The following is a 26,525-nucleotide window of genomic DNA, read 5'->3' as shown; positions in this document are numbered from 1 at the left end:
TTTCTATAAATTATCCTTCAACGCCAAATACAATTTTAAAGAATATTTTTCAATTAAGAAAAGTTAGGTAATATAAAATCAGATTTTCATAAAAACTAAAAGTACTAGATGTGATTGAATTTTATATATACTAATGCTTCGACAAATCCATATTTATCACTTTTAATTTTCATCCCATTGTTTTATATTAAAAAAATTAAAATTTGTACATTTGTATATCCAACCAAAGTGCCGTTCAAAGACCGTGCTCGGTTAAAACTTACAAGGGATAAGCAAATACCAAACATCGTACAATAATTCAATATCGACATACATAAAAATATCAAATAACATAAATAAAAAGTGTCATCCTATAATATCAAACATCAAACCAAACATGACAAATAACATATATAACATAAAACATCTTTTGAACAAACCAAACAAAACAAAAAGATAAATAACAAACATCAAACATACATCAAATGTAATACAAGTACCAAATATAGTCACTGTATTGTACCAAATAACATAAATATAAACTTAAGCATAAACCTATATCTGATCATCCGAGTCGTTGCTATCGTCATACACCCCCTCATCCCTGATGTCATCTTCCCGGCCCCTAATCCACAGCATCATCCTTAATATCAGGCATTGATGCATGGTGTGAATTCGAACCTTTCTGTGAGGAGATAAAAAAATATTTTAAACTCTAAAAACCCGTAAATTCACCCGAAAACCCTACTTTATATATTGATCATTAAAGCACTTTAAACTCTAAATACCTTAAATTCAACCCACACCCCTAATTCCTTGACAATTTAAGCATTGTTTGCCCCATCTTCTTGTTGGTATGCATGGGTTGGCTTGAAAAGTGACGCGGTGCGTGTTGAAGACATATCCGATTCAGATTCGGATGTAAACGATGGCCACAATAGATCCATACCGATCAAAGAGTTGTATGTGCAACTTGAAATCTGAACCAGATAAATGATGCATGGAACGGTCTTCTAAAACAATTAAACGACTTTAATATGATGGAAGATAACTAAGAGTTATGTGGCGGTCTTCTAAGAAATAAATGGCAGCGAATTTGAAATAGAAAGTTTATTTGGTTTGTTCTATTTGTGTCTCATTTTTCTTTAATCTTCTCCCTTTTACTACTAAACCGGTACGTGAGCTTAACGGGCAAAATCGTATTGGGACCGCTTTGCGTCAAGTGGTATCAGAGCCAGGTTCGACATCACGACTTCTCGCTTGCGCAATCTCCATCAACAGACTCATCATCCACAGCCCCTGCTCTTTCTACCTACTAAAAACATCACCATCCTCATGGCCGATCCCAACCTACTCGCTGTTCTTGACCGTATGCAACAAAACCATACCGAAACCATGCAACTCATCACTACTCTAATTGAACGCCTTGCTCCCACCAACCATCAAAATAATCACCAAAATCCACAAAATAATGATGATGGACCGCCTCGCTATGAACGTCCACAAAATCGAGAACCAAAGTGGGATGGCGGCCTACGAGTCGAAATTCCAGATTATTCGGGAAGCTTAGATCCTGAAGAATATCTTGACTGGACAAATAAAGTTGAAGAAGTTTTCGAGCTCAAGGAAATCCCTCCCGACAAACAAGTGCCATTGGTGACAATACGGCTACGAGACAGGGCAGCAGCATGGTGGCAGTCATACAAGTATCGTCGCTACCTCGATGGCCTTCCCCCTCTTGACAGCTGGCTCGATTTGAAGCGTGAAATGAACCGTGAGTTTCTTCCTCTTAACTATCGACAAACACTTTTCCAACAGCTTCAATCTCTCTCACAAGGTGCGAAAAGTGTGGAGGAATATACTCTTGAGTTCTACAAACTTGAGGCTCGAAACCAACTCAATGAGACAGAAGATTTAAGGGTCGCGCGATATTTGCACGGCCTTCGGATGGCTATTCAAGATATGCTTGTGGCGCACACTTTCAACAATGTGGCTGAAGCTCAAGCCAAAGCAAAAGCTGTAGAAAAGCAGCTTGCAAGAAACCGCAACCTCAACCGTGGTAATTCTTCTTCTATCAACTCTAACTCTTCTCATTTTCGCCCCACTCCAAATAACTCTACAAATTCCAACCGAAACCAACAACTCCCTCCTCCTCCTAAACTGAACCAAAATACCCCAGGAAGCTCCAAGGCTAACATTCGTTGTCACAATTGCCGTGAAATGGGCCATTATGCAAGAGAATGCCCAAAGCCTCGACCTCATTTATATGCTAACGACGGTGCTGAAGAAGAGGAAGGGTGGTATGAAAATGTTGAAGGAGATGAAGAAATACATGAAGTGAATCCCGAGGACCTTGAGGCAGAAAGCTTAGTCATGAGGAGACTTTGCTTAGGACCGAAAACAACGGAAGATTGGAAGCGGCATGCCATTTTCAAAACTATGTGCATTATTGAGAATAAGAAGTGTATAGTAATAATCGATTCCGGAAGTTGGGAGAATGTGATTTCGGAAGAGGCGGTTCGAAAACTCCAGCTTAACACCACCAACCATACAAATCCATACAAACTAGGGTGGGTGAACAAAGGGGCTGTAATTCATGTCAACAAAAGGTGTCACTTTCAACTCACACTCGGGCCGCATTACACTGCCACTATTTATGCCGATGTGGTTCCAATGGATGCCTCACATTTGATTCTCGGTCGACCATGGCAATACGACAATCAAGCCGTCTATGATGGAAGAAAGCACACATATACCATTCAAGTTGGTGCGAAAAAGGTACGCATAAACCCAGTTCAAGAAGAAATAAAAGAACCCAATATGGTGTTTTGCATACCACGAGAAGAATTTGAGAAGGAATTGGAAGGTGCTGAAATTTGTTTCGCACTTACCTCATGCGACTTCAGCAAAACAGAAACTGAGCAAAATATACCTGAAAAGGTGTAACCCTTATTGGCTGAATTCATGCATGTGCTTCCTGACGAACTTCCTGATGGGCTGCCCCCACTTCGCGACATTCAACACCAAATCGACTTGGTACCAGGGGCTAGTCTTCCCAACAAGGCTCATTACCGCATGACCCCGCAACAGCATGAGGAATTGAAGCGTCAGGTACAAGAGCTACTTGACAAAGGATTTGTGCGAGAAAGCATAAGTCCTTGTGCCGTGCCAGCTCTTTTGGTGCCGAAGAAGGACGGAAGTTTTCGCATGTGTGTGGATAGCCGTGCAATCAATCGCATCACTGTAAGGTACCGGTTTCCAATTCCACGACTTGAAGACATGCTTGATCAACTAAGTGGCGCCCAGGTTTTCTCTAAAATTGATCTTAAAAGTGGATATCACCAAATTCGTATCAAGCCGGGAGATGAATGGAAAACAGCTTTCAAAACAAAAGAAGGCCTTTTCGAGTGGGTTGTCATGCCTTTCGGCCTCTCTAATGCTCCTAGCACTTTCATGCGTGTGATGAACCAAGTTTTGCGACCTTTCCTTAACAAGTTTATTGTTGTCTATTTTGACGACATTCTTATATATAGCCGAAACCAAGAAGAGCACATGCAACACTTGCGAGAAACTCTTGAAGCGCTCCACAACAATAGCCTTTTTGCAAACCCGAAGAAGTGCGTCTGGATGACTCCAACACTAGTATTTTTGGGGTTTAAAATTTCTGCTAGTGGTATCCTACCCGAAGAAGACAAAATTCAAGCAATCCAAGAATGGCCAAAACCCTCTTCTTTCACTGAGGTTCGATCATTTCTTGGGTTAGCGGGGTTTTACCGGCGTTTCATCAAAGGTTTCAGCAGTATCTCTGCGCCTATCACTGAGCTACTAAAGCTAAAGAATTTCGAATGGAGTGAAAATGCACAACAAGCTTTCGAGAAGCTCAAGCATTGTTTAACACACGCACCCGTGTTAGCTTTGCCGGATTTTGATAAAAATTTTGAGGTGGAATGCGATGCTTCAAAGGTGGGTATTGGTGCCGTACTTTCTCAAGAGAAGAAACCTGTGGCATATTTTAGCGAGAAACTTGGCGGAGCTAAAACCAATTATCTAGTATATGACCTTGAGTTATACGCCATAGTAAAAGCTTTGCAACATTGGCGGCATTACCTTTTGTCTCATGAATTTGTGCTATACACAGACCACCAAGCGCTGAAATTTGTGCAAGATCAAAACAAATTAAGCTCCCGACATGCCAAGTGGGTCACTTCGCTCCAAGAGTACTCTTTCTCCATTGTGCATAAGGCGGGAACAAGCAACAAAGTCGCTGACGCTTTGAGCCGCCGCCATGGGTTACTTTCAGCCATGTCAACCTACACTCTTGGGTTTGAACACGTGCCAGAAATTCTTAAAGAGGATCCAGATTTTGGACAAATTTTGGAAGATGTGAAGAAAAATTTACGGAATGATTACTCGTTACATAACGGGTACTTGTTTCGAGGTCTTGCACTTTGCATTCCAGCAACATCTTTGCGCTATCTCATCATCAAGGAAATGCATAACCAAGGTCATTTCGGACTAGAAAAGACTTTACATCTTGTGCGGGAGAGATTCTTTTGGCCAAGTATGTGGCGGGATGTTAAACATTTTGTTCGAGCTTGCCATGTGTGTCAAACATCAAAAGGCACTAACACCAATCAAGGCCTCTACAATCCGTTGCCTATTCCATTTGAAATTTGGCGCGACATTTCAATGGACTTCGTTACAGGATTACCACAAACAAGAAGAAAGAATGATAGCATTATGGTGGTTGTTGACCGTTTTAGCAAAATGGCGATCTTCATTGCGTGCAAAACCACTGTGGATGCACCAAAGGTAGCTGAATTTTATTTCAATGAAGTTGTTCGGCATCATGGCTTGCCAAGTACCATTGTTTCTGACCGTGACACAAAATTTCTGAGCAAATTTTGGATGGAACTTTGGAAAAAGTTAAAGACTGACTTGAAGTTTAGCTCCACTTTCCATCCTCAAACAGATGGTCAAACCGAAGCCATAAACAGAAGCCTTGGAAACATGCTACGCGCACAAGTTACAACATTCGGCATGTGGGATACTTTGCTACCGAAAATTGAGTTTGAATACAATTGTTTGGTAAACCGCTCTACGGGTTTTGCGCCTTTCAAAATCGTGTACGGGTATATTCCCCGAGGCCCTCTTGATACTCTTTCTATTGAAGGGCCAAAGTCTAAAGTTAAAAAGGTGGAAGAAAGGCTGGAAGATTTGAGGGAATTACATAAAATGGTGCATGAAAAATTAGAGCAATCTTACTCTAAATACAAGGCTAAAGCAGACGAAAAGCGCCGTGACGTACAATTTGAAGTGGGAGAATTGGTGTGGGTCTATTTGCCAAAGGAACGGTTTCCTCGTGGTGAATATCACAAACTTAAAAAAAGAAAGGTTGGGCCATGTGAGATTCTGGAGAAATTTGGAGCAAATGCTTACCGCGTGAAATTACCTGATGATTTGCATATCTCCAACACGTTCAATGTTAGTCATCTCCACAAGTACTATGAAGAAGATGCAAGCTTGAGGTCAAGCTTCAACCAACCCGGGGAGCCTGACGCGGTGCGTGTTGAAGACATATCTGATTCAGATTCGGATGTAAACGATGGCCACAATAGATCCATACCGATCAAAGAGTTGTATGTGCAACTTGAAATCTGAACCAGATAAATGATGCATGGAACGGTCTTCTAAAACAATTAAACGACTTTAATATGATGCAAGATAACTAAGAGTTATGTGGCGGTCTTCTAAGAAATAAATGGCAGCGAATTTGAAATAGAAAGTTTATTTGGTTTGTTCTATTTGTGTCTCATTTTTCTTTAATCTTCTCTCTTTTACTACTAAACCGGTACGTGAGCTTAACGGGCAAAATCGTATCGGGACCGCTTTGCGTCAAAAAGCTCATCGGACCATCTCTTCTCGATTGTGCATATACTCCTATTAAGAATTTGAAAGACAATTTCAATAAAAATCAGATTATCAAGGTTAGTTCAAGTCAATTGAAATGAAAATTTAATTAATTTTGATGAAATGCATCTTACGAATCATAGCAAATGCACTTTCTCTGGATGCGGCCCTATTTTCCGCATTTTTTGCAGACTGCCTAACAAATGTGGCTTGATCCAATCAAATGTGGAATAGCGCCTGGTGCTGCTTCCACTCCTGAATAGTATGGCCATACAACTTCCTGGCCGCCTTCTTACACTTGTTCAAAATTTTCTGTATGCCTTTCTTCCTTATTCTAGAAAATGTCTTCCAAACCTCATCAATAATTTTGTCCTCAGGAAAGTTGTAGTACTTCTACAATGCATCATAAAAAAGTCATAGTAGCTTGAAAAAAAATACAAGTAATTAGACGTTTTTTAAAGAAGATTTTTCTCACCAAAAACTCATTCTTGCAGAGCAACTGAGTTTCTTCGGGGCGCATCAGGATACATGTTACGGACAATCTGTGAAATGATTTTAGTGACCTTCTCGGTCTTGCCTACACCTGCATCGAAAGATTTGCAAACACAAATAATTACCACCACTACAATCCATAATCCTCCATACACAAGCCCCTGTAGAAAAGATGAATCATACCGATGTCCGATTGGACGAACCACTGGTTTCTGACCCTCATCCAGCACCGGAATATATGTGTTCCTGCCGTGCACTCCAGAATTAGAAGATCCCTCCTTTTCCCTTCTCTTTCTGGTCGACATAGCTGCAATAATCATGATAAGCTACAGTAATTGTGTATTGCTAATCATAGGCATTATAAATGCAATATAATAGATGGTATGATTTAGAAAACAAATGCATGTCTCAAATTTTATTACAATTATAAATTACTGACGGCATGTGAGATGAATTTAGAAGATAATTATTTGCATATGGACGTGGGAACATTGAAACAGAACTTTTTCTTTCAATAAAGGAACTTTGTCTTGCAAAAATCGTTGATTTTTAAGGAATAATTCATTCAATTTAGATAGACGACATTCAAATCATACAACTGACGCATGAAGAGATTTTTAAAGAATCTTGTCAAGCAAAAACTAGACTAGCACACAAGTAGCAACACAACACAAACATATATATATATAGCTAATATGTAATCCAGCATATTTACAATAATGCCAATTAGTAGCGGTCAGATCCGTTTCTGATGGAGACAGATGCGTTGTATTTATTTTGGATCTGGACACATGAGGTTCAGTTTTTCGAAGCACAAAAGTAATAAGAATATTCATACCTGATTAGGATATACGAAACATCCGACACGAAAACTTTAATCCAATGATGAGGAATTGTCGATGACACTGGGATCCTCATCAATTGAAGATTACTGGATCGCCACAAGGCAATCTGGACTGTACATTTCATATCGGAGATCCAGGATACTCTTGACCAGATGGCCATTTTGAGTTCTGTTTTATGCAGTTATCACTTAGAAACAATCTGAAAAAAATAATGGACCATATGAACAATTTTTTATGATTGGAGAAGTTTTGCTTCATGACATATAGAACAATCTAGGAAAAGTTTTACTTGATGAACACTTATTCTTTTTAAAAATAATGACATCAAGCAATATTTTATTCATCTTACAAGTTGTCATGTTCTCTAAATATTTGCCGAATTTATAAAAATAATAAATTCATTAATATGATTGTAATTACCTAGTTTTGCACTAGTCCTTAATATTTTTTATTGATGGTTTGAACAATGACCATAAAATTTTAAATAGCAACTATATATGTAATATATATAATTGTCAATTCTACAACAATTAGGTTTGAATTTATTAAAAAAAATTGAAATATAAGTTTGGAAGTTCAACTTATTTAACTATACAAGCAAAATTATTTTCTGAATTAAAACCTTTCAGGGATTGAAAACCTGATTGTTGGATAGAAGATATCAAGAATATAAAGTAATAATAAGGGATTGAAAACCTGATTGAGAAACAATCCAGTGAAAAAACTTGACTACAACTAAATTGTATATTAAGCCCTCTAATTTCATCAAATCAGAGATTGTAATGCAAAAAATATATCTACAACTACTTCTATCAGAGAGAGAGAGAGAGAGAGAGAGAGAGAGGAGAGTTGCCTTGACTTGGGATGTTGAGGTTTTGAGACGCTCAACGCTTAGAGCGACAGCGGCAGATGGTACCAGATTGATTGAGTAGTGAGAGAGGAGAGTAAGAAATCACCAGTTGCGGAGGAGAGGGGTGGCATGGGAGGGTTTTGGGTCTGGAGTGGGAAATTGGGCTTTATTTTTTATACCAAAATTTTAGCGACCGGTGTTGTCACCGTTCGCTAATAATATTGTTTTCTTGACTTCCATGGTTTATTTTTTTGGGTGAAAAAGACCTTACAGTGACCGGTGACTACACTGGTCACTACTCTCATATAAACATATATCTTCATATGCTTATGTAAGTAGAGTAGCCAACTTCTATATGTATAATTTAATCACATCTAATGATTTAATTAGTTTTTATGAAAATCTGATTTTATATTACCTAACTTTTCTCAATTAAAAAATATTCTTTAAAATTGTATTTCATCTCAAATTTACCCCCGCCTTTCACAGAGAAGAATTTTATCGTTAAGTTGTCGTCATCATTTTATCTTATTGTCAAACATAATATTTAAGAATAATATATGAATATAAGAAAACAACTATTCTCATTTATTCTTTAATTTCTCTCTTGACATTTATAAATTGATGATTTAGAAGACCTTTTTTCCCCGTAAAACCGAGCACATACCGAGATGATTTTACACTCAAGATTAGAGCACATACCTTTTTTCCCCGTAAGCTACATGAACAATTTTATTGAAAATCAATCGTAAGTTTGTGATAACCTGTATTATTTTTTTAGTCATAAATATATAATATTTTTCATATTTTTGTCAAACATGTATCATCATCATATTTATAAATCCCTAATAAAGATTAGAGCGCTTCCAAGCAATTCATACAAAGGTATTATCATACCCTTTCACCAACGTACAAGAGTACTATTATTAAATTATTTTGTTGCATTATTATTTATAAACTAGTGCAACAATTAACAAAAGACGTGAAGTAAAATAGGATACCATAAATCCGATACCATAAATCCGATAAATTAAATAAGCAAGATATCTCATATATATCCAAATTGGTTGCATATTAATATACATTTTAATTGAAAGGGTAACGCTGTCAAACCCAACCCAAATTGCACAATTTCAACCCAGCAAACAAACGAAGCAACCGAGAAATCAAAGTAATAAGAAAACAACAAATGAGATTATAGGGAAGCGAATCAGTACATTTTACATCTTGTAGATCTAACAATTTAAAAAAAAGAAGAATTTATTTATATTCTTACTTCGGATAAAATAATAGGAAATAAATAAGTAATAATGGCCTCAATTACTTCGGATAAAATAATTGAAAAAAAGTAGTATCCTCATTATTTGTTTCGCTTCATCCATCAAACAACAGCGCAGTCCAATTAATTACATGTGTCAAAATTAATCATTGAATAGGAGACTTGACACTTAGTGACTAAATTTTATAGTTTTTGGAATTTTTTACTATCTTTCTAAATAGGTACAAAATCATTGTTTTTGAATGGTCCAAAAACTATAATTTTGTTTCTATCTTAAAAAATAATAAAAATTTATGAAAATCATAAAATTTCATTTCCAAGCACATTATAGTATAGATATCATGTTGAGTGGTTTAGATTGACAGTTTAGACTTTAAAAATAAAGATATTATATATGAGGCATGAGGACATATGAAAGGCATGACGTATCAAAATTTGTAGTGCATATGTAAATATTAAGAATTGAAGAAAAAACTTATGAATTTAAAAAAAAAACAAATTAAAAAAAATTAATTTTGCATAATTTTCAAGTTTGTTTTGAAAAAATAATACAAGTTTTAGAAGTCCGGTTTTGAAATGTTCGAGAATTTTTTTAAAACTATCATTAACCGCAAATAACTCTCATTAACCGTAAGTAAGAAAAGTATAGTTAGTTTACCAAGTGGTTCCGTATGAAGTACAGTAAATTGGTCAAGTTGTGCAAGTTGCAAATGATTAGCAACAAAATTGGGACCACTTGCAACAGTCTTTCGGTGTTTGGAACTTTTAATTACGTTTTCTATATGATTTGTTACATAAGTTTACAATATTGAATATGGAATTTTACATAATTCGTGCAAGTCAAATGACAGTTTTTTTGTATAAAAACGATATACAACTCTCATTGTGTACAATTAATTAGTCGCTTCCTTCTTGTATTGTGGTTAATATAACTGGGGAAAATCTGATGATTTAATTACAACTCAAAATAGCGATTGTGAGCCATCTGGTACACTATTACAGAACATAGATGAAGCAATGCGGCTTCACTATTAGCGCGCACACACACAAGCGATGCAGCATTTGCCCAATTTGTAAGGTAACCATTTATTAAGGATATCCATGGCACTAAATAAAGCATATATATAACAATATATATAGAATTATATTGCAATAATAATATATGCACGCTGAATATTTATCACCAGACGTGCATAGAATAAGTGAATACAAATAAAGCATATAATATAACAATTCAAATACAAAATATGAAAATAAAGCATCATGCTCTAAGTCTAAATTCTAACAGCCAGCATAAACTAATCTTCAAGCATAAAGCTATTACGTGCCAGAATTCATGAAGCTGTTCGTTATTACTTCTGCATACTATTCACCACCTCTTGCATTGTTGGGCGGAGTGATGGGTTGTTATTCAAGCATAGAAATCCAATCTGAATCATTTTCATAATTTCATTAATAACTTGTCCTTTTGGTAGTTCAATGCGTTGGTCAAGGATATCTTGGAGTATGATTTCCTCTTCGTCAAAAGCAGGTGTATTGATCATATCTCCGGGGTGCTCTCCCATAAACAACTCCAAAACGATTACTCCAAAGCTAAAAACATCACATTTCTCAGTCATCCTCATGGTATATGCTAGTTCTGCATAAAGAAAAAAGAAAAGTGAGATTGCAATTATTTACATTTTTTACGGTACAAGTATGGTGATGGAAACTAACAAAAAAAAACAATAATAGGGTGCTCAAATATACATAACCTGGTGCTATGTAACCACGGGTTCCAACAAGCATGCTCCAATTGGAAGACTCTGGTTTGAGGAATTTGGCAGTGGCAAAATCCGAGATACATGCTGTAAATTCAGAATCGAGCAAGATGTTTCTACTAGTTAAATCTCGATGTACTATTGGAGGATAGCAATCATGATGCAAATGTGAGAGAGCACATGCTACATCTCTCAATATAGCATTCCTTTTTGACCAATCCAATTCTATTACTGCCTCACTATTGAGAATATTATGTAAATCCCTCTTCTCATAATACTTATAAACAAGAAATTTATTTTGAGGTGAGGAACAATAACCAAATAATTTAGCAATGTCGCGGTGTCGAATTTCGGTTATGGAGGAAATTTCTCTTTGGAATACTTCAACATCTAGTGAGGATTCACCACTTGCTAACTGGATTTTCTTTACTGCTACTGTGAAGTTATCTGGTGCCAAAATCGCTTTGTAAACTCTCGCATGGCCTCCGCTTCCAATACAATATTTCTCATCAAAATTCTCTGTGGCCCTTATAATCGCATCATATGCATCTCTTCCATCAAAATTCCACACGGAAAAAATTTCTCCTATACCTCGGTTGCCAATGTGCTCTGGTTTTGCTTTTCTCTTTTTTGAGTAAAGTAGGTAAAGTAGCCAGAGTAAAAATGCGATTAGTAAAGCAGCACAACAAGTTAGAGTTGTAATCAACTTAACCATTTGTTGTCTGGTTGAGCCATTCTTATCTTTAACAAATCCATCACACGAGGGAAAACCTTGAATAGTGCCACAAAGATTTTTATTGTCTATGAACCATTGTTCTGGGGCTTTATGAAAAATCCTTATATCAGGCACTGGACCCTCCAATTGATTGTATGACAAATCCAAAGTTGACAAACTTAACAAGTTGCTCAATGAAGATGGAATCTGACCAATTAGATTATTGTGAGAGAGATTAAGTTCCTGCAACATGGTTAGGTGAGCTAGCATTATTGGTATTTCGCCAGTAAAAAAATTTGAGCTTAAATCTAGGAGGTACAATAAGTGTACTAAGTTTCCAAATTGAGATGAAATTTTTCCTGTCAATCTATTATTGCTAAGATTTAATAATTGAAGGTTAATACAATTGCCTAGTTCCTCTGGCACACTTGTCAGACTATTTGATGATATATCAAGTTTTGTTAAAGTTGATAACATTCCCAACTCTTTTGGTACATTTCCTAGGAAATTGTTGCGACTTAAATTTAGTTCAATCAATCTTTTCAAACTACCAAATTCTGCCGGTATAACCCCTGATAGGGAATTTGATGATAGATGAAGATGTACTAACCCATGTAAGCTACCAATCTCGGGTGGTATGACACCACCAATTTTATTTCCTGATATGTCTAGAAATGTTAAGTTCTGACATTGGGCCCACGTGGATGAAAGACTTCCTGAAAGTTGATTGGAGCTCAAATCAATGTAATATAGATTCTCGTAAACCCCAAATTGTTTAGATATGTCTCCATGAAATAGATTACTTTGCAGAGTAACTCTTTTTAAACTTCTACAATTTTTCATACTACTAGGAATTGGGCCTTCAAATTTGTTATTAAACAAAGAAATGTGCTCGAGAACTCGCCCTTCGCACAAATCGGCAGGTACAAGTCCACTCAAAAGGTTATTAGATAGTCCCAGACGTAGCAAATGTCTAAATCTGCCAATTTCAGAAGGGATAGAACCGGAGAGCTTATTTTCAAAAAGAAATAGATTAACAAGATTGGTTAAGTTTCCTAAAGTAGTACGAATTTCTCCATTCAGAAAGTTTTGTGATAGATAAAGATTGGTCATATTACTTAGGTTTCCTAGTGAGATAGGAATTTCTCCACTCAAAAAGTTAGTTGATAGATCCAAATCTGTCAAATGTGTAAGTCTGCCAATTTCAGAAGGGATTCGTCCCGAGAGTTTATTATTCCAAAGAAAAAGAGTGGTCATATTACTTAGGTTTCCTATAGAGATAGGAATTTCTCCACTCAAAAAGTTATATTCCAGTTCACATTCTGTCAAATGTGTAAGTCTGCCAATTTCATGAGGGATTGATCCGGTCAGTGTATTATTCCAAAAATAAAGAGTGGCCATATTACTTAGGTTTCCTATAGAGGTAGGAATTTCTCCATTTAGAAAGTTTTTTGATAGATCCAAATCTATCAAATGTGTAAGTCTGCCAATTTCAAGAGGGATCGATCCAAATAGCTTATTATTGCAAAGATACAATTTTTTTATGTTTGTCAAGGTTCCCATGCAAGACGGGATCAAATCTCTGAGAGCATTATCACATAGATCAAGAGTGGTGAGTTTTGAGAAGTGACATATTGATGGAGGAATTACCCCACTGAGTTTATTATCACTGAGATCAAAAGTTCTAATGGATGGAAGACCAGAGAAATTCAGATCATCTAATTTCCCAACTAGACCCTTTTTGGAAAGAATGATTTTAGTAATGACTTGCCTTCTTTTATTAGTGTCGTGGCAAGTGATTCCGGTCCAGTTGCATGGGTGGACATGCACATTCCAAGATGAAAGCGGTTGTTGAGTCTGGAGAGTTGATTTCCATTGAAGAAGAGCTTGTGCTTGAGATGTGAGAGAAGATTGAACCACAGGGAGTAGAAATAGTATAAGGAACAAGAGAATGCCCCTCATTGCTGGTGAAATACTAAGAGCTCAAGTTATTGCTAAAATACCTGAGAGCTGGCCCTCTTATAACTCACTGGTGAGACTTTTATCTGGTCTGTGGATAATAGTCCACAGTTAGAACCCGATTTCTGAACTTGGTTAGACTTTTACCTGTCGTCTGTGGAAACTGTAACGCACGTTTTTTATGAATAGTCTTGGTTGGAAACAGTGCAAGGAACAAGAGAATTGAATACATTTCATGGAAGACTTCATTAATTTGGGGTGTCATTGACCGTAGAGAGCAACACGTTTTGAGCTGTCCATAAGATATTTTGTTATCAAATATTAACGACCACATATATATTAATAAAAATTTATATTAAACAAGTAGGATTAAGTTGCCCTATGACCCGTCAGGTCAGCTCAGATAAAAAAAATATCTTGACATACTATAAAATGGGTTGGGTCTCTGACACATTCAATAATTATTATCATATTATTATATTATTAATCTTATCCAAAGTTTTGTATAGTAAATGTTTGGGTTTCATACAGAATCGTGCCATGACTATTTCGGAACTAATGGATAAATTATCAAATTCAACATATTGAAAAATAGCAATCAATAATATGAGCAAAACTAGGGTGTGATGTGCTCACCAAGAGGGCTTGGTGAGCACACCTCCAAATGACTATCAGATTGACTCCGAACTACGAATCTAAACCGTTGAAATCCAAGTATTTCGTGAGTGATGCATGTACATGCAAAAATTTTAAAGTTTCGAATTCATTTAGCACATGGTCAAGCGGTCAAAACAATGAACATGTTATAAATTATTTTTTAAAATGTTTTATGTATTAATGTTTCATCATTATTTTGACCGCTTGACCATGTACTTGATGAATTCGAAACTTTAAAATATTTTATGTACATACATCACTGACGAAGTACTTAGATTTCAACGGTTTAGATTTGTAGTTTGGAATCAATCCGATAGTCATTTGGAGTTGTACTCACCAATCTCTCTTGGTGAGCACATCACACCCTAATTTTGCTCCAATAATAGACTAAGATAAAATTTAACATATGCATATTACGACTATATAAAGAAAAATATATACAGTTGTTGATCTTGTTATTTAATAAATATCAATTACTTATTTAAATAATACTACTATACAAAATGTTAGAAAAATCCCATTACAAATAATATATGGTTAAATAGATGATTCGATTTTTGTATAAATTGCCCTAAAAAATAATACATACCGAATAACTCTTCTGCATACTCTTGAGGTAGGTACCTGAGAACCCTTTAATCTTGTTGTTAAAGACAATGCTTTCCATGGAGAAAATAACAGTTTTTAAACTCAGATGTTATCCCTTATAGATATTAATAGTTGGATTGGGTGACCCCATACCGTTATAAAAAAAATTCCAATAACTAGCTTCCTACTTTATATGCATGGCTTTCATAGTTGGATTGGGTGACCCCATACCGTTAGAAAGATGTTTATTCGTATCCTACAGGAAAGTTTCAAGTCCATGCCCACTTTTATTTCAAATATAATTGCACTAATTAAATCCTTTGCTTATATGTGGCTGAAATGGAACTAATTAATGTCTTTTTTTTAGGACAACGGGATGCTTTTGTTTTAATGGAGTAAATAGCTGATGAATCGATTAGCTGTATTTTGATATTTTAATTTTACCGTATGGTGTTTTCCTCGGAGTAGCAACACTTCCTTTACATATAAGCATAATATTAAAGAAAATAAAAGCTATGGCACTTTAATTATGTTCAAATTTAAAATGGGTGGTAGAAGATCCCATTTTAATAGTAGTGAGGTATTATAGGGAAACAATTTACCACGTATAGATCGGTATACATGTCATATATAAATACAAATTCCAAATATGAATTAATAAAGAAAATTCTTCAGTATGTTTTTTGCACCTCTCGGATTGATTTTATATAAAGGAGACTTATACTATTGAATTTTTTGTCTATATGTCAGTAAGTTAATACTGTTGCTATATTTTGAATTATGAAATTAATTTAGGTAAGTTTAATAATTTATGGTGTGCACAATTGAAAAAGAAATAAAATTTTCTCATGTAAGCTTATTTTTAAAATCTTTTCTGTTTTGTGCCTCAGATGAATACTAGCAGCCCGATCCCCAGTATTCAAAGCAGAGTTCTTTAGAAACAAGTATAATTTCTTTGGAAGCAGAGTTCAACTAACCAAAAAATATATATATTCTAGATCCGTTTTAAAATAATAAATAAAATGAAACAAAAATCATGGAGTTACCACACTCAAGATTCATCTAGTTAGTTGTCAAAAAAAAAAAAATAGTTTCACAAACTTTAACAGGTTTATCACACCATGAATTCAATAACCGATAATTGCAATAACACAATAAAACAAAAAAAAGTACAAGTTAAAATAGGTAACAAAAATAGCAAAGAAAAATTGTTGATATAATAAAAAGCAAACTTCCCCTCAGTTGTTGTTTTCGGTAAAATATTTGATTATTACTTTATTTGATGGTATTCTTTTTTTTTTTTTTTTTTTTGAAACTCTGATAGTGGCTCTTCGTAGCATTCTGTTAATATTGAAAATGTACATGCAATTTTGTAATCTAGTATTCTAGTGTGGGTATATATAGCCCCCCTTCAACATCGGACAACTAATTGTCTTGGATGCTCCGTTAGATCTTGAACTTTCTTTTATATATGTTGATTTTTTTTCTTTAAAATATATGTTTAAAAAAGTAGACAGATTGATACTAATTCTACATTTTTCTTTTCAATTTGTTGACTATTGAGATGGAAAATTGACATTTTCTATCCAGACTCATTCTGATTATGATCAGCATAACTATATTCAAATATCATTTTCTAAACACCTTGCATGAAATTTTCACACATTTTAGTAATGCATGGATATACTAAACTATTTTTAATACATATTGGTTTATTTTATACAGTGTAATTGATCATTATATATAACGTGCACTTGTCTATTTTAATTTAAATAAAACTGTTGATAAGTGTCGCCCATATTGACTAAGTCAAAATTAGTTTTGAAAGTTGTCAATATCTTGTCTTATAATTTTTATACTCAGTTTTTGAATATCTTAAAACACATATATACATAGTCGCTGAAAATGCAAATATGCTATTCTAGAATCCACAATTTTTAATAATGCAATTCATAATATTGTTTTGAACTTCCACATTAATTATCCCAGCCACATATTAAATTAAAATTTAATTACTAGTATAGTGCTCGTTCGTTGTGATGTGGACATATTATAAGAGAAAATAAAAAAAATGTCACACAAAATGAAAATATTAAATGACAAATAACATTCCTTAAATGATAAAAAAAATTAAAGATATAACCAATCAATTATCAATCAATTCAAAATTTTCTTAAATGACATTTAAAAATAAATAGTAATTAGGACCAATCAGAAAGATAATGCAATTTACATGTATTAAGTATGTGTGGCGAGTACACATCTAAATAAATTTAGACTTCTACACGTAAAAATACATATGAAAAAAGCAACATAAATCAAGTGCTATATATTAGGAATGTTTCACTCAATTATAGGCAAAAATTATAAATCTTCCTGTAATTACATATGATTATGGTCATAATAATATGTTACTATAGTTGATTCATGATCATGAGATAGTTAAATTTGTTAATAAAATAATACATATACGTACTAAGGTGAAACATAATTTTTTAACCTAACAAGTTTTGTTGTCTTGTTTCAATCCGTCAGCACACAAATCAGCTTGTCAAGTAGGCCACAGAAAACCATTTTCAATGACGCGTGCAGTAATAACTACAGTTGAATTGTTTGTTAAAATGTCGAGATCACATTGTTTGTTGATTTAAGTGGTACCTGCCCTGTGGGCCTCGGTAAAAGAGTGCGTCTGATAGGTATATCAGACTCACTTTTGAATCAGATGAGCTTTGCTGCCGTCCGATCATCTTTAAGATATGTGCACATTGTTTCAATATTTTGAGGAAATATTTCCGCACTCTGTTTTGATTTTTCAACAGATCTCCATGCTAAGCACTCAAATACCTACTTCTTTAGAATAATAAATCATGTGGTCCCTGAAACTCGTTATGATGACATCAGCGTGACAGTTTTCAGCATCTAACTATTGATCGCTGATGGTCAAAATGGGATGCTCATGCTTCTATCTGCATTATTTTTTTTTATTACTTTTGTCATTTACTTTTCTCAAAACTGTTCAATATGAAACATATATAATAGATCGATTTGATTCTAATATCAAATATAGTACAATAATTTAATATCGATATCTTATCAAATAACATATATAAAAAGTGTCATCCTATATCAAATAGCAAACATCAAACCAAACATGACAAATAACATAAATAACATCAAACATCTTTTAAACAAATCAAACAAAACAAAACGAAAGTACCAAACATCAAACATACATCAAATATAATACAAGTACCGAATAATATAGTCACTGTAATATATCAAATAACGTAAATATAAACTTAAACATAAACTTATATCTGATCATCTGAGTTGTCACTATCATCATCACCATCGACATACTCCCCTCATCCTCGACATCATGTTCCTCCGCATCCCCGACAACATCCTAGATATAAGACATCAACGGATGGTGCAAGTTCGAACCTCCGTGTGAGGAGATAACAAAATATTTTAAACCCTAAATACCCTTAAATTCAACCCAAAATCCTACTTCATTGACCATTAAAGCACATTAAACTCTAATTACCTTAAATTCAACCAACAACCCTAATTCCTTGACCAATGAAGCATTTTTTGCCTCGTCTTCTTGTTGGTATGGGTTGGCTTGAATAGCTCATCGGACCATCTGGGTTCGCGATTGTGCATATGCTTCTATTAAGAATTTGAAAAGCAATTTCAATAAAAATAAGATTATCAAGGTTAATTCGAGTCAATTGAAATGGAAATTAATTAATTTTGATAAAATGCATCTTACAAATCAAAGCGAATGCACTTTCTCTAGATGCGGCTATGTTTTTTGCTGACCGCCTGACAAATGTCTCAGACATTTGGCTTGATCCAATCAAATGTGGAAGGCGACTGGTGCTGCTTCCTCTTTTGAATAGTATTGCTATACAACTTTCTAGCCGCCTTCTTATACTTGTTCAAATTTTTCTGTAAGCCTTTGTTCGCTATCCTAGAAAATGTCTTCCAAGGCTCATCAATATTTTTGTCCTCAGGAAACTTTGTAGTACTTCTGCAAACATCATAAAAATTCGTAGTTTCTTGGAAAAAGATACAATTAATTAGACATTTTTTAAAGAAGATTTTTCTCACCAAAAACTCATTCTTGCAGAGCAACTGAGTTTCTTTGGGGAAATCACTATATTTCCTGTATGCGTCAGGATACATGTTACGGACAATCTGGTCTTGCCTACACCTGCATCGAAAGATTTGCAAACACAAATAATTACCACCACTACAATCCATAATCCTCCATACACAAGCCCCAGCAGAAAAGATGAATCTTACCGATGTCCGATCCGATGAACCACTGGTTTCTGACCCTTATCCAGCACCGGAATATATGTGTTCCTGCCGCGCACTCCAGAACTAGAAGATCCCTCTTTTTCCTTTCTCTTTCTGCTCGGCATAGCTGCAATAATCATGATAAGCTACAGTAATTATGTATTGCTAATCACAGGCATTCTAAATGCAATATAATAGATGGTATGATTTAGATTAACATAAGTTTAATTTCTGCAACAGAAATGCCAATATAGAAAATAAATGCATGTCTCAAATTTTATTATAATTATAAATTTCTGACGGCATGTGACATGAATTTAAAAGATAATTATTTGCATATGGAGGTGGGAACATAGAAACAGAGCTTTTACTTTCAATAAAGGAACTTTTTCTTTCAAAAATCATTCATTCAATTTAGATAGACGACATTCAAATCATACATAATTGATGACGCATGAAGAGATTTAAGGAATCTTGTCAAGCAAAAAACTAGACTAGCACACAAGTAGCAACACAACACAAACATATATAGCTAAAATGTAATCCAGCATATTTACAATAATTCCAATTAGTAGCGGTCAGATCCGTTTCTGATGGAGACAGGTGCGTTGTATTTATTTCTGATGCTCATCAGTTTTTCGAAGCAGAAAAGTAATGAGAATATTCATACCTGATTAGGATATACGAAACATCCGACAGGAAAGCTTTAATCCAATGATGAGGAATTGTCGATGACACTGGGATCCTCATCAATAGAATATTACTGGATCGTTACAAGACAATCTGGACTGTACATTTCATATCGGACAGTCGGGATACTCTTGAGCAGAGGGCCATTTTGAGTTCTGTTTTTTGCAGTTATCATTTAGACAATCTGAAAAAAATAATGGACCATATTAAACATTTTTTTATGATTGGAGAAGTTTTGCTTGATGAACACTTATTCTCTTTTAAAAATAATGACATCAAGCAATATTTTATTCATCTTACAAGTTGTCATGTTCTCTAAATATTTGCCGAATTTATAAAAATAATAAATTCATTAGTATGATTGTAATTACCTAGTATGCATTGTATAATAATTAAGTGTGCATTATGCACTAGTCCTTAATATTTTTTTTGTTGATGGTTTGAACAATGACCATAAAAATTTAAATAGCAACTATATAATATATATAATTGTCAATTCTACAACAATTAGGTTTGAATTTATTAAAAAAAAAATTGAAATATAAGTTTGGAAGTTCAACTTATATATTTAACTATACAAGCAAAACTATTTTCTGAATTAAAACCTTTTGAGGGCTTGAAAACCTGATTGTTGGATAGAAGAAATCAAGAATATAAAGTAATAATCAGGGATTGAAAACCTGATTGAGAAACAATCCAGTGAACAAACTTGACTACAACTATATTGTATATTAAACCCTCTAATTTCATCAAATCAGAGATTGTAATGCAAAAAATATCTACAACTAGTTCTATCAGAGAGAGAGAGAGAGAGAGAGAGAGAGAGGGAGGGAGGGATAAGACTTGCCATGACTTCGGATGTTGAGGTTTTGAGATGCTCAATGCTTAGAGCAACTGCGGCAGATGGTACAAGATTGAGTATAGAGAGAGGAGAGTAAGAAATCACTAGTCGCGGAGGAGAGGGGTGGCATGGGAGGGTTTTGGTTCTGGCGCACGAAATTGTGTTTTATTTTTTTTACCAAAATTTTTAGCGACCGGTGTTGTCGCCGTTCGCTAAACCGGTCACTAATAATATTGTTCTCCTCACTTCCCATGGTTTATTTTTTTGGGCAAAAAGACCTTCAGTGACTGGCGACTGCACTAGTCACTGCTTACCAAAATTGCCGTAGTACTCAGAGCTGCTCAGCAAATTTTCACCGGATTGACCATATCAGAGTTAAGCGCAAGAACTTCAGTTACAGCTATCAGGATATAGTATTGGAGCACAAGAAAAGCAGCACACATGTTATGGTCTAGCAAAGTAAAAAAAAGAAAATTAATACTACTAATGACTCCAAGTAAAATTCAATATTCTCAAGAATATATATTACAAATCTAAAATAATATTTTTTATATAAATTATAGGTAAATTGGAAGTATTTTTTTTTTGTGGTTAATATAACTGGGGAAAATCTGCAAATTTCATTAGAAATAAAAATAGTGCTTGGTAACCATCGAGTAAACTATTACAGAACATACATGAAGCAATGCAGCATCACTATTAGCACACAAAAGCGATGCGGCATTTGCCAAATTTTTATGGTGACCATTTATTAAGGAGATCCATGGCACTAACTATATTACCAGAAAAGTTATATTTTTAGAAGAGATATATATGTGAAGAATAACGGTAATCTCACAGAACATATTGCGATAATATTCTATAAAGTATGCATAGAATAAGTGAATACTAATAAAGCATAGAACCATTCAAATACAAAATATGAAAATAAACCATCATGGTCTAAGTATAAATTCTAACTGCCATCATAAACTAATCTTCAAGCATAAAGCTACTACGTACCAGAATTCATGAAGCAGTTTGTTATTCACTTCTAGATACTATTCACCACCTCTTGCATTGTTGGACGGAGTGATGGGTTGTTATTCAAGCATTGAAATCCAATCTGAATCATTTTGATAATTTCATTGACAACTTGCCCTTTTGGTGGTTCAATGCGTTGGTCAAGGATATCTTGGAGTATGATTTCCTCTTCATTGAAAGACGGTGTATTGATCATATCTCCTGGGTGCTTTCCCATAAACAACTCCAACACTATTACTCCAAAACTATATATATCACATTTCTCAGTCATCCTCATGGTATAGGCTAGTTCTGCATGAAGAAAAAAGAAAACTCTTTAGATTGCAATTATTTACACTTTTTTTGATAAAAGTATGGTGATGGAAACTTAAAAACAAAACAATACTAGGGTGGTGAAATATACATAACCTGGTGCTATGTAACCACAAGTTCCAACAAGCATGCTCCAATTGGAAGACTCTGGCTTGAGAAATTTGGCCGTGCCAAAATCCGAGATACATGCTGTAAACTCAGAATCGAGCAAGATGTTTCTACTAGTTAAATCCCGATGTACTACTGGAGGATAGCAATCATGATGCAAATGTGAGAGAGCACATGCAACATCTCTCAATATAGTGTTCCTTTTTGGCCAATCCAATTCTATTACTTCCTCACTATTGAGAATATTATGTAAATCCCTCTTCTCATAATACTTATAAACAAGAAATTTATTTTGAAGTGAGGAACAATATCCAAATAATTTAGCAATGTTCCTGTGTCGAATTTGGGTTATGGTGCCAATTTCTCTTTGGAATACTTCAACATCTAGTGAGGATTCACCACCTGCTAATTGGATTTTCTTCACAGCTACTGTGAAGTTATCTGGTGCTAAAACTGCTTTGTAAACTTTTGAATGGCCTCCACTTCCAATGCAGTATTTCTCATCAAAATTCTCTGTGGCCCTTATAATCTCCTCATATGCATCTCTTCCATCAAAATTCCACACTGAAAAAATTTCTCCTCTACTTCGAATATCAATGTGTTCTGGTTTTGCTTTTCTCTTTTTTGAGTAAAGTAGGTAAAGTAGCCAGAGCAGGAAAGAGGTTAGCAAAGCACCACAACAAATTAGAATCACAATCAACTTAACCATTCGTTGTCTAGTTGAGCCATTCTTATCTTTGACAAATCCATCACACGAGGGCAAGCCTTGAATAGTGCCACAAAGATTTTTATTGTGTATAAACCATTGTAATGGGGCATTATGAAAAATCTTTATATCAGGCACTAGACCCTCCAATTGATTGTATGACAAATCACAAGTTGACAAACTTAACATGTTACGCAATGAAGATGGAATTTGGCTGGTTAGATTATTGTGAGAGAGATTAAGTTGCTGCAACATGGTTAACGGCGCTAGTGTTATTGGTATTTCTCCGGTAAAAAAATTTGAGCTTAAATCTAGGAGGTCCAATAAGTGTACTAAGTTTCCAAAATGGGATGAAATTTTTCCTGTCAACCTATTATTGCTCAGGTTTAATAATTGAAGGTCAACACAATTGCCTAGTTCTTCTGGCACACTTGTTAGACTATTTGATGATATATCAAGTTTTATTAAAGCTGATAACATTCCCAACTCTTTGGGTACATTTCCTATGAAATTATTGCGACTTAAATTTAGTTCAAGCAATCTTTTTAATTTACCAAGTTCTGCTGGTATAACCCCTGATAAGAAATTTGATGATAGATGAAGATGTACTAACCCATGTAAACTACCAATCTCGGGTGGTATGACTCCAACAATTTGATTTCCTGATATGTCTAGATATGTTAAGTTCTGACATTGGGCCCACGTGGATGAAAGATTTCCTGAAAGTTGATTGGAGCTCAAATCCATGTAATATAGATTCTCGTAAACCCCAAATTGTTTAGATATGTCTCCATGAAAGAGATTTTTTTTTAGAATAACTCTTTTTAAACTACTGCAATTTTTCAAACTACTAGGAATTGATCCTTCGAATTTGTTATCGCCCAAAACAAGTGCCTCAAGAACTCGCCCTTTGCACAAATCAGCAGGTACAAGTCCACTCAAAAAGTTATTTGATAGTTCTAGATGTGTCAAATGTGTAAATCTACCAATTTCAGGAGGGATATATCCGGAGAGCTTATTTTCAAAAAGACGTAGATAAACAAGATTGGTTAAGTTTCCAAAAGTAGTAGGAATTTCTCCACTCAGAAAGTTTTCTGACAGTTCCAAATCTGTCAGATGTGTAAGTCTGCCAATTTCAGGAGGGATTGGTCTGGATAGTGTATTATTCCAAAGATAAAGAGTCGTGATATTACTTAGGTTCCCTATAGAGCTAGGAATTTCTCCACGCAGAAAGTTTTCTGATAGTTCTAAATTTGTCAAATGTGTAAGTCTGCCAATTTCAGGAGGGATTGGTCCGGAGAGTTTGTTATTATTAAGACAAAAGATGGCCATATTACTTAGATTTTCTACAGAGGTAGGAATTTCTCCACTCAAAAAGTTAGTTGACAGATCCAAAACTGTCAAATATGTAGGTCTACCAATTTCAGGAGGGATTGGTCCAGAGAGTTTATTATCATCAAAATAAAGAGTGGCCATATTACTTAGGTTTCCTATAGAGATAGGAATTTCTCCATTCAAAAAGTTAGTTGACAATTCCAGTTCCTTCAATTGTGTAAGTCTGCCAATTTCATGAGGGATTGGTCCAGAGAGATTATTATTCCAAAGATCAAGAGTGGTCATATTACTTAGGTTTCCTATAGAGATAGGAATTTCTCCACTCAGAAAGTTTGCTGATAGATCTAAATCTGTCAAATGTGTAAGTTTGCCAATTTCAGAAGGTATCGATCCAGAGAGCTTATTACCGCAAAGATACAAATTTTTTATGTTTGTCAAGGTTCCCATGCAAGACGGGATCAAATCTCTGAGAACATTATCACATAGATCAAGATAGGTGAGTTTTGAGGAGAGACATATTGACGGAGGAATTACCCCACTGAGTTTATTATCACTGAGATTAAAAGTCCTAATGGATGGAAGTTCAGAAAAATTCAGAGCATCTAATTTCCCAACTAGACCCTTTTCCGAAAGAATGATTTTAGTAATGACTTGCCTGGTTTTATTGGTGTCGCGGCAAGTGATGCCGGTCCAGTTGCATGGGTGGACATTCAGATTCCAAGATGAAAGCGGCTGTTGAGTCTGGAGAGTTGATTTCCAATGAAGAAGAGCTTGTGCTTGAGATGTGAGAGAAGATTGAACCACAGGGAGTAGAAATAGTGCAAGGAACAAGAGAATGCCCCTCATTGCTGGTGAAATGCTAAGAGCTCAAGTTTTAGCTAAAATACATTAGAGCTGGCCCTCTTATAAACTCACAGGTGAGACTTCTGTGAGCTACCTGTTAGAAACACAATTTAGACGTGCTTGGCTACCTGTTAGAAACCCAATTTACTGAGCTTGGTTAGAATTGAATGCAACATATTTTAGGAATAGGCTTGTGTTACCTACCTGTCGTCTGTGGATAAGGCTTGGTTGGGAGGGAAATAAGAAGCCGACATTTCATGGAAGACTTCATTTGGGGTGTCACTAACGACCACATATATATCAATAAAAATATTAACAACACTTTTGGAGGTGTCATCTGAGTTTAAAGTTGACCTATGACTTGTCAGGTCATCTCAGAAAAGAAGAATATCTTGATATACTATAAAATGGGTTGGGTCTGACACATTCAATAATTATTATTAATATTATTATGTTATTATTCCTATCCAAAGTTTTGTATAGTAAATGTTTGGGTTTCATACAGAATTGTGCCATGACTCTTTCGGAACTAATGGATAAATTTTCAAATTTAACATACTGAAAAATAGCAATAAATAGTATACTAAGATAAAATTTAACATATGCATACTACCATTATATATATAAAGAAAAATGTATACAGTTGTTGATCTTGTTATTTAATAAATATCAATTACTTATTTGAATAATACTATACAAAATTTTAGAAAAATCGCACTACAAATAATATATGGTTAAATGGATGATTAATAATTATCTTTATGATTTTTGTATTAATTACCATAAAAATAATACATACCAAATAACTCTTGTTCATACTCTGAGGTAGCTACCTGACAACCCTTTAATCTTGTTGTTCAAGACAATGCTCTCCATGGAGAAAATAACAATTTTTAAACTCAGATGTGATCCCTTATGGATATTAATAGTTGGATTTGATGACCCCTTATCGTTATTAAACAAAAATTTCCAATTACTAGCTTCCTACTTCATATGCATTTTCTTTTATATATTTGATGAACCAAGAAAGATGTTTAGTCGTATCCTACAGGAAAGTTTCAAGTCCATGCCCACTTTTATTGCAAGTATAATTGCACTAATTAATCCTTAGCATATCTATGTGTTTGAAATGGAACTAATTAATGTCTTTTTTTAGGACAACGTGAGGGGTTCTTTTTAATGGACTAAATAGCTGATCAATTGATTAGTTGTATTTTCAGATTTTAATTTTACCGGATGGTAAAAAAAAGTATTTTTTTTGGGATATGAAACCCTCACAAATTTGACAGGAGTAGTACAAGGATGGGGTGACCTCCTGAAAAGTC

General features: G+C 34.7%; 2 protein-coding genes and 1 long non-coding RNA gene across 7 annotated transcripts; all 3 read right to left on the bottom strand.

Annotated features, from left to right (window-relative positions):
• Positions 1-426: 426 nt before the first annotated feature.
• LOC144554760 (uncharacterized) lies at positions 427-854 on the bottom strand. The gene is made up of 2 exons (XR_013511728.1): positions 768-854; positions 427-664 (listed from the first exon to the last, which is right to left on the bottom strand). It is a non-coding gene; the product is annotated as an uncharacterized LOC144554760 (long non-coding RNA).
• Positions 855-5,904: 5,050 nt separating this feature from the next.
• On the bottom strand, positions 5,905-25,301 carry LOC144554752 (uncharacterized). 5 transcript variants are annotated; one of them, XM_078303078.1, is made up of 7 exons: positions 22,305-25,301; positions 21,876-22,187; positions 20,880-21,324; positions 20,013-20,216; positions 19,346-19,469; positions 19,151-19,253; positions 18,877-19,070 (listed from the first exon to the last, which is right to left on the bottom strand). In XM_078303078.1, exons 1-2 carry the CDS (start codon positions 25,201-25,203, stop codon positions 21,907-21,909), a joined length of 3,180 nt encoding a protein of 1,059 aa, XP_078159204.1. In that variant the 5' UTR covers positions 25,204-25,301; the 3' UTR covers positions 18,877-19,070; positions 19,151-19,253; positions 19,346-19,469; positions 20,013-20,216; positions 20,880-21,324; positions 21,876-21,906. The 5 variants fall into 5 exon arrangements, 3 of the variants coding, with proteins under 3 accessions (XP_078159203.1, XP_078159204.1, XP_078159201.1); XM_078303075.1 differs by having other exon boundaries at positions 19,151-19,469; XM_078303077.1 differs by lacking the exons at positions 18,877-19,070; positions 19,151-19,253; positions 20,013-20,216; positions 20,880-21,324 and adding an exon at positions 5,926-6,472.
• LOC144554759 (uncharacterized) lies at positions 10,547-13,849 on the bottom strand. The gene is made up of 2 exons (XM_078303086.1): positions 11,110-13,849; positions 10,547-10,994 (listed from the first exon to the last, which is right to left on the bottom strand). The coding sequence occupies exons 1-2, from the start codon at positions 13,790-13,792 to the stop codon at positions 10,708-10,710; spliced, it is 2,970 nt and encodes a 989-aa protein (XP_078159212.1). The 5' UTR covers positions 13,793-13,849; the 3' UTR covers positions 10,547-10,707.
• Positions 25,302-26,525: the final 1,224 nt, after the last annotated feature.

The sequence above is a fragment of the Carex rostrata genome, chromosome 5 (genome assembly GCF_964058835.1).
Source record: "Carex rostrata chromosome 5, lpCarRost1.2, whole genome shotgun sequence".
In the NCBI taxonomy this organism is placed as follows: domain Eukaryota; kingdom Viridiplantae; phylum Streptophyta; class Magnoliopsida; order Poales; family Cyperaceae; genus Carex; species Carex rostrata.
The sequence above is the reverse complement of the archived record's forward strand: the minus strand, read 5'-3'. Positions and strand labels throughout refer to the sequence as shown.